General features: G+C 40.3%; 1 protein-coding gene across 1 annotated transcript; it reads right to left on the bottom strand.

Moving 5' to 3' along the window:
- Positions 1-5264: 5264 nt before the first annotated feature.
- On the bottom strand, positions 5265-6194 carry LOC101823681 (olfactory receptor 1078-like). The gene has a single exon (XM_005083364.1). The coding sequence runs from the start codon at positions 6192-6194 to the stop codon at positions 5265-5267; it is 930 nt and encodes a 309-aa protein (XP_005083421.1).
- Positions 6195-8424: the final 2230 nt, after the last annotated feature.

Below are 8424 nucleotides of genomic sequence, written 5' to 3'. Positions count from 1 at the left end.
TATTAACTGTTGACCTCGCTGTCTGTGCTAGTGGTGTTATGTTCAGAAAGCTGGCTCCTGTACCAATTCATTCAAGGGTACCACCCACTTTCTCTTCTAAGAGATTCAGTGTGGTTGGATTTATGTTCAGGTCTTTCATCCATTTGGACTTAAGTTTTGTGCATGGTGATAGACATGGATCTATCCGCATTCTTCTACATGCCAGCATCCAGTTATGCCAGCACCATTTGTTAAAGATGCTTTCTTTTTTCCATTGTATATTTTTAGCTTCTTTGTAGAAGATCAAATGTTCATACATGTATGGGTTAATATCAGGGTGTTCAATTTGATTTCATTGGTCTACCTATCTATTTTTGTGCCAATACCAATCTGTTTTCAGGACTATAACTCTAAAATAGAGCTTGAGGTCAGGGATGGTGATGCCTCCAGATGTTGCTTTGTTGAGTAAGGTTGTTTTGCCTATCCTGGATATTTTGTTTTTCCATACAAAATTGATTATTGTTCTTTCAAGGTCTGTGAAGAATTGTGATGGTATTTTAATGGGGTTGCATTGAATCTGTAGATTGCTTTTGGCAAGGTTGCCATTTTTACTACATTGATCCTACCTATCCAAGAGCATAGGAGAGCTTTCCCTTTTCTGAGGGCTTCTTTGGTTTCTTTCTTTAAAGACTCAAAGTTCTTGTGATACAGGTCTTTCACTTGTTTGGTTAACGTTACCCCAAGGTATTTTATGTTGTCTGTGGCAATTGTAAAGGCTGATGTTTCTCTGATTTCTTTCTCAGCCCTTTTATCATCTGTATATAGTAGGGCTACTGATTTTCTTGAGTTGATGGTGTAACCTGCCACTTTGCTGAAGGTGTTAATCAGCTGTAAGAGTTCCCTGGTAGAGTTCTTTGAGTCATTTATGTAAACTATCATATCATCTGCAAATAATGAAAGTTTGACCTCTTCCTTTCCAATTTGTATCCCCTTGATCTCCTTTTGTTTTCATATGGCTCTAGCTAGAACGTCAAGTACAATATTGAAGAGATATGGAGAGAGTGGACAGCCTTGTATTGTTCCTGATTTTAGAGGAATTACATTGAGTTTCTCTCCATTTATTTTGATGTTGGCTGTTGGTTTGCTGTATATAGCTTTTATTATGTTTAGGTATGGTCTTGTTATCCCAGATCTCTCCAAGACCTTTATCATGAAAGGGTGTTGGATTTTGTCAAAGGCTTTTTCTGCATCTAGTGAGATGATCATGTGATTTTTGTTTTTCATCTTGTTTATATGGTGGATTACATTGATGGATTTTTGTATGTTGAACCATTCCTGCATCCCTTCGTGGTGAATGATTTTTTTGATGTGTTCTTGGATCTGATTTGCCAGTATTTTATTGAGTGTTTTTGCATCAATGTTCATGAGGGATATTGAAAGTAGAACTTTTATGAATCCACTATCCCCAATGTAAGTGCTAAGAACTGAACTTTGAGTCTCTGTAAGAACACCAGTGCTCTTAAACAGACAGCCAACTCTCTAGCCCCTTTGTCACCATTTTTATTTCCCATTTTGATTTCCCCTTCACTCTTATTAATCCACTGTTGTAAGTTAAGTAAGATGTCCTGTTACAGGCACATGTAATTGAACACCTCATCCTGAGTTGTTAGCTGTAGTGTGTGTGTGTGTGTGTGTGTGTGTGTGTGTGTGTATGTGTGTGTTTATAACCTTTAGGACATTGATCTTTTTTGTAGATAGTACATAATTGGGAATGGGCTTCAAAGAATTATAGCCTTGGCCCACCTCTCATTCTCTCTGTCTCTGTCTCTCTCTGTCTCTCTCTGTCTCTGTCTCTGTCTCTCTCTGTCTCTGTCTCTGTCTCTCTCTCTCTCTCTCTTTCTCTGCTTCCTGTTTGAGATATGGCCTTCCAGATTCCTTCTCAGGCCTCTTGCTTCTGCACTTCTGTGCGGTTATGATCTTTCCCTCTGGAAACATAAGCCAAACAAATTTCTTCTATATGCTTCTGGTCATAGCAACGGAAACATAATACATCTATATGTTTTTCATTTTCATATGCTTTTTCTGTATTCCACATATAATAAGAAATATGTAATTACCTCTGTGAATTTCACTTTTTTAACTTAGATGCTAATCACTTGAACTTTGTCTCTTACTGGATGAACCTCCCTGTGTACATGTACCACATTTTCTAGCTAAAAGCAAAATTCAAATCTTAAAGTAAAACCTTTTCGTGTACCTTTAACTTCTTGATTTAATTTAAAGTAATCTTCCATTTAGTTGTAATGGAAGATTATTAGGGACATGTAAGAAATAATACAGCCTGGCAAAGGGGTCCACACATGTCATTCCAGAACTTGGGAGGCTGAGGCAAGAGGATCATGAGTCTTAGTTCGACTTGAGCTATATAATATGACACAGTCTAAAGTAAAGTAATAAAGCATAGAGAAGGCAAGAGAAAGAGGAGAAGGAGAAATAAAGAAAGGGAGGGAGTGACAGCGAGGAAGGGAGAGAGAGAGAGAGAGAGAGAGAGAGAGAGAGAGAGAGAGAGAGAGGAGAGATATCCATGAATGCTTTCCCCAATGGTGACATCTCATTCTAAATTTTATTTTGTATATATTATTTTGCCTGTATGTATGTCTTTGCAACGTGTTCCAGAAGATGCCCTGGAACTGGAACTGTAGACAGATGTGAGCCACCATGTGGGTGTTAGGATTCAAACCTGGGTACTTTGGAAGACCAAACAATGATCTTAGCCACTGAGCAATTCCTCTAACACAATAGTGGCATCATACAAATTGCAGTGCAGTCTCACTCTTGCTGATCCAAGCTGTGAATTTCAAGGTTCATGGCTAGACAAGATGGATGATTGCTGTCTTCTCCCTTTACTGTGTTAACACTTCCCAGCACTTGCAAATGCCAATCAGGAGAGATGAAGCTTCTATTTGAGCACCACGTTGCTTTTTCCATATTGATAACATAAGCACTAAGGGGAAACCTACTACTACTTTTCTGCTAAGTGAATTTAGGAATAAAACAACCCCAAATTATATATATTGAAATTAATGGTGGAGTGGACGGCTCCATGGCCTCTTTTGGTTCTGGCTTGGGAAAACAAGCTGAGCAAAAGTCATAAACATTATATCAGTGTTACACAGAAGGAAGCAGCACCATGTACACAATAAGGGGAAAGCGGTTAACAATTATGCATGCTATACATCAAAATTGTGGGAACAAAGGACTTTCGAATATACTCTACCAAAATTTAATTGATGTTTAAAGTGATGGATATGCTAGTTACCTTGATTTGACCACTACTCATTGTATGATGTATCAAAACATCATAGCCTACAAATATATGCAAATTCTAAATCAATAAAACTTAAGTTAATGAACTGTTAAGGACTGCAATCTTCAAATATAAAGCACACTGGCATATTGAATCCCATATTATGAAAGAAGAGTCAGTGTAGTTATACACAAAGTTTTTCACACTGAAGACTTTGTCTGTCAGACTTTCCTCTACAACAAGTATATAAATTGCATGGATTACTAGGTTTGGTTTCTATTATTAAGTATACAGTAAAACTCATGTATATCTTTCTGTATTTGGTATATATCTTTAAATGCACGTTTTACAATCTAGATGCCCCTCAACTGAAGAATGGATAAGGAAAAACCTATACAATGGAGTAAAATCCAATGACCTCATGAAATTTGCAGGGAAATGTATGGAACTAAAAAACATTCTGAGTGAGGTAACCCAGACCCAGAAAGACAAATAGTGTATGTACTCACTGATAAGTGGATATTAGAAATAAAATATAGGATAACCAATCTATAATTCACAGCACCCAGAAAAGCTGCATAGCAAGGAGGGCCCGAAGAGGGATGCATAGATTTCCCTGGAAAGAGGAAATAGAAGAGATCCCCTAGGTAAATTGGGGGCGAGGGAGAAGAGATGGGAGGTTGGAAACATGAGGAAATCGGATTGGGTGAGCTGAGCATGGGAGATTAGATGGGGTCCGGACAGAAGTAGAGAGTAATAGGGGGGACCATTTCTGGGTTAGGGAGAAACCTGGGGCCAGCGAAACTCCCAAGAATCCACAAAGATGAACTCAACTAAGGCTCCTAGCAATAATGCAGCCGGTGCCTGAACTGACCATCTACTGTAATCAGATTGGTTATTAACCTAATTGTCACCGGAGAGCTTTTTTTTGGGGGGGGGGTTTCGAGACAGGGTTTCTCTAAATTGTTTTGGAGGCTGTCCTGGAACTCGCTCTGTAGACCAGGCTGGCCTCGAACTCACAGAGATCCGCCTGCCTCTGCCTCCCGAGTGCTGGGATTAAAGGCGTGTGCCACCACCGCCCGGCCACCGGAGAGCTTTTATGTAATAACTGATGGGAGCAGTAACAGATGCACAGCCAAGCACTAGGCGGAGCTCTGAGTGTGCTGCCGAAGAAAGGAAAGAGGGATTGAGCGAGCCAGCGGGGGTCAAGGTCTCGACCGACCGGGGAACCCACAGAGACAGCTGACCTGAGCTTGTGAGAGCTCATGGGCTCTGAACCAACAGTTAGTGAGCCTGCATGGGACCAACCTGAGCCCTCTGAATGTGTGTGACATTTGTGTAGCTTGGTCTGTTTGTGGGGCTTCTAGCAGTGAGATCAAAACCTGTCCACAGCGACTCCTCGTGCTGGATTACCTTGCCCAGCCGTGATGCAGGAGGTGGCTGCATGGTCCTGCCCCAAGTAATGTGCCATGCTTTGTTCACAACCATGGGAGGCCTGAATGGAGATGGAGGAGGGGTGGATGGGAAGGAGGTTGATGGGAGGGGGTACCGGGAGGAGAAGAGGGAGGGGAAACTGGTCAATGTGTAAAATAAATAAAAAAGATTTCATAAAAATAAACAAATAAAATTACCTCCTTTGGTAAAAAGCAAACAAACAAAAAAGTAAATACAAACAAAAAGCAAAAACACAAGTTTCAGATGAGGTAAATGCATATCTGCATATTTCTCACCTGGTGTTTGGAATAATTGGGAAGCTGTGGCAACACATGGAACAAATGCTGGATTGAGAGCAAGTAGAAAATTTAACAAAGGTTCTTATAGAGTGCTGAGCTTGGGCTCAGCTAATGCAAGCTCCGGAAAATAAATAAAACATATTCTGCTTCTACCATCTAATCCCAGAATCCACGCTTCTGGCTTTTGAGCTTTGGTGACTGCAATAACGGTAAAGATATCTGCAACCCCAGGGTAAGGATTACAGTCACAGTTTGCCCACTAAGAGCCTCTTCAGGGCTCTTTTGACGTCTTTATTCCTCAGGCTGTAGATGAAGGGATTCAGCATGGGGGTGACCACTGTATACATCACGGAGGCTGTTGCACTCGCTTGTGAGCTGTGGCTCACAGCAGAACTGAGGTACACTCCGAGGCCTGTGCAGTAAAATAAGGAGACCACGGAGAGATGAGATGCACAGGTGGAGAATGCTTTGTACTTGCCCTGCGCTGTGGAGATCGCACGTATGGAGGACACTATCTTGGAGTAAGAGTAAAGGATGCCAGAGAGGGGAACAGTAGCCAATAGCACAAGAGCAAAATACATGACCACATCGTTAAGAAAGGTGTCAGAGCAGGTGAGCTGGGCCACCTGATTCAATTCACAGAAGAAGTGTGGGATTTCCAAGTCTGTGCAGAAGGACAGCTGCAATACCATCATGCTTTGTAACAAGGCATGCAAGACACTCACAATCCAAGACACCAGAACCAGAATTCCACACAGCCTGCGGTTCATGATGCTAGCATAATGCAGGGGATGACAGATGGCCACGTAGCGGTCATAGGCCATTACAGCCAGAAGGAAGTTATCCAATTCCACAAAAATCAGAAAAAAGTACATCTGGGTGATGCAATCTGCATAACCAATTGTTTTTCTCTTTGTCTGAATATTCACGAGCATCTTTGGGACAGTAGTGGTTGTAAAACAAATGTCCACAAACGACAGGTTAGAGAGAAAGAAGTACATGGGTGTGTGGAGGTTGGCATCTGAGATGATGGCCAGAATAATGAGCAAGTTTCCAGCTACAGTGATCAAGTACATGGAAAGGAAAAGGCCACATATAACAGGCTGCAGTTCTGGGTCCTGCGAAAATCCCAGTAGGACAAATTGTAAAAGGTGTGTATTGTTCCGTGTCTCCATGTGCTTTGGGTGACTGTGACAAAAGATAACATGAGAAATATTCATGAAAATTGATGCTGCTGGAAGGAATAAACAATATGATTTGCATTCTAGATCAAACAAATTTCTTAATTTTATCCACGGGTCTGCTACCTCACAGAACACCTCTAGTGCTCTTATTGTTTAGGAATCCCTGTCTTACAGTGAGGCATTTCCCTAAGAGGTTATACATACCGCAGATTTCAAGAGAAATTATTTCCTATGTTTGAGTAATATGCATTGACTGCCACCCCTGTTTCAGGTGTTGTCTCCACAATGAACAGAGACTGCTGGGAAACAGAAGTTTCCACACATCAATGACACACAAAGAAAACAACCAAGTAAAGAAATTAGCTGTATATTGTTTTTATGTATAAGCATATTCTATATAGACAAACTAACCAGATTATATGAATTAAATATCTGTGATCATTGTAAAAGTAGTTATGCTTCTGTAAAATTCTTTTGAAATAAGTAATAACATGACATGATAGATGGTGATGCTGTTATGAAGAAAAGCATGATGTGTGAGGTGTCGGGGTGTGACTCCATGGGCAATCTAAACACACTCTCAATAATCTGTATCATCCGCATCCAGAAGCAATAATTTTTACAGATGCCCAGACGTTGCTGTCAGAGAAGATGATCTAAGCTGAGACCTTCAAGCTGGATAATTTGAGGCCATTACCTAGGGCTCAACCCACATGGAAGAAGGAAATAGACACCCCACTCAAGTTGTCCTCTGTTCTCTGTGAACATTTCTAAACATAAATATTTTTTGTTGTGAGCCTACCCTTTTGGTGGCTGAGCCATCTCTCCAGCTCCCCAAACATAAAATAAATAAATGTTTTAAAAGGAACTCAAAAAAGTATATAATATATAAATGTATCATAATAGAAATCCATCATGCTACGCAATGTGTATAGGTAGTATCTAAGAGAAGGGGGAAAAAGCGAATGGCAGTAACTATGATGGTGATAATAGATAAGAAGAAAGGGAGGATGAGGAGATGGAAGAGTCAAGAAATTGTCTCAGGAATTTTCACCTGTCAGAGGAATAACCTGTAGAAAGGCCCTGAGCAGGTGTTTCTTTCAGATGACATCACAGGGAGTTGAGGAATACGGAGGCTTCCCAGCTGGGACAAACACTGTGAGGATAACCCTCCCTCACGATATGTGCTTATGGTTTATTATTAATTTGGATGCGAAGACATCCACTGAGCAAAGTGGATACATGGCAAAGTATGATTAAATAAAAGTAGCTATCATTCTATAAGAATAATATTGGAATACATGGGTCCAGGCACCCCTGCTCTGAGAACTATATACGTCCGCGGTGCCACTACCCCTGCCATAGCACCTGAGCTTCTGTTTGTTTCTAGGGATGTACTCCTCATACTCCTCGTGACCTACTCACACCGACTGGAGACATTTTTCCCTACTGTATAGTAGTACACGGAATTCCCATTCTGTAAGCTTCATATGGACAAACGAGCAAAGGGTTAAATTTTACTAACTTCACTTAAGTAAACATATATACACATTTATATGAAAAGAGTGACAAATAGGAATAAAATGGAAGCGGGCAAGATACATACATGGAGATGTTATATGGCAGAAGGGTAGTCCATGCAGGCAAAACACAACAATACTTTCTTTGACAGAAAGCACTGAAAACTGGGATTAAAAGTGTTCTGCCTAAGTATACAAGACAAAGGCTTGATCAGAGGCTTGTACCACATAAAGGAACTGACTAACAAATATAAATACACCCTGTCTCACGGGGATTGAAATAATTATGGACTAAGGCTCACAGGCATGCATTGCTTACATATAAAGTCATTTCCATGTGGTACCCAGAGGAAGGGCAATACACACTGAAAAGTACATGAGGAACTTTTCTATTGCTAGGTAAGATTTTCCAGAATTCCCTTCTCTGCAATCTCCTCAGTACAAACACAGTCTTGTCTTAAACAGAAAAAATCTACTCCATAACTAATACCCTGATTATCAACTCCTTGTAATTGCAAAGATCTGCAGAAGTACATTCTTTTACTTGAAGCATTTTAAACTTTCTATCAATTTGTTGTCACCCATGAACCTGGTGCTAATCAGTTCAACATTCATTTCTAATTTTAACATTATGAATGAATACAAAATATGGAGAAAATTAACAATAATGAATAAATGACATATTTTGAATAAATAGCGAA

The sequence above is a fragment of the Mesocricetus auratus genome, unplaced genomic scaffold (assembly GCF_017639785.1).
Source record: "Mesocricetus auratus isolate SY011 unplaced genomic scaffold, BCM_Maur_2.0 Super-Scaffold_100676, whole genome shotgun sequence".
Lineage (NCBI taxonomy): Eukaryota > Metazoa > Chordata > Mammalia > Rodentia > Cricetidae > Mesocricetus > Mesocricetus auratus.
This window is presented reverse-complemented; position numbering and strand designations above follow the sequence as displayed.

Bases quoted from the DNA above. Each gene is read 5' to 3' on its own strand.
- LOC101823681 (XM_005083364.1), bottom strand. From the start codon at position 6,194: ATGGAGACACGGAACAATACACACCTTTTACAATTTGTCCTACTGGGA.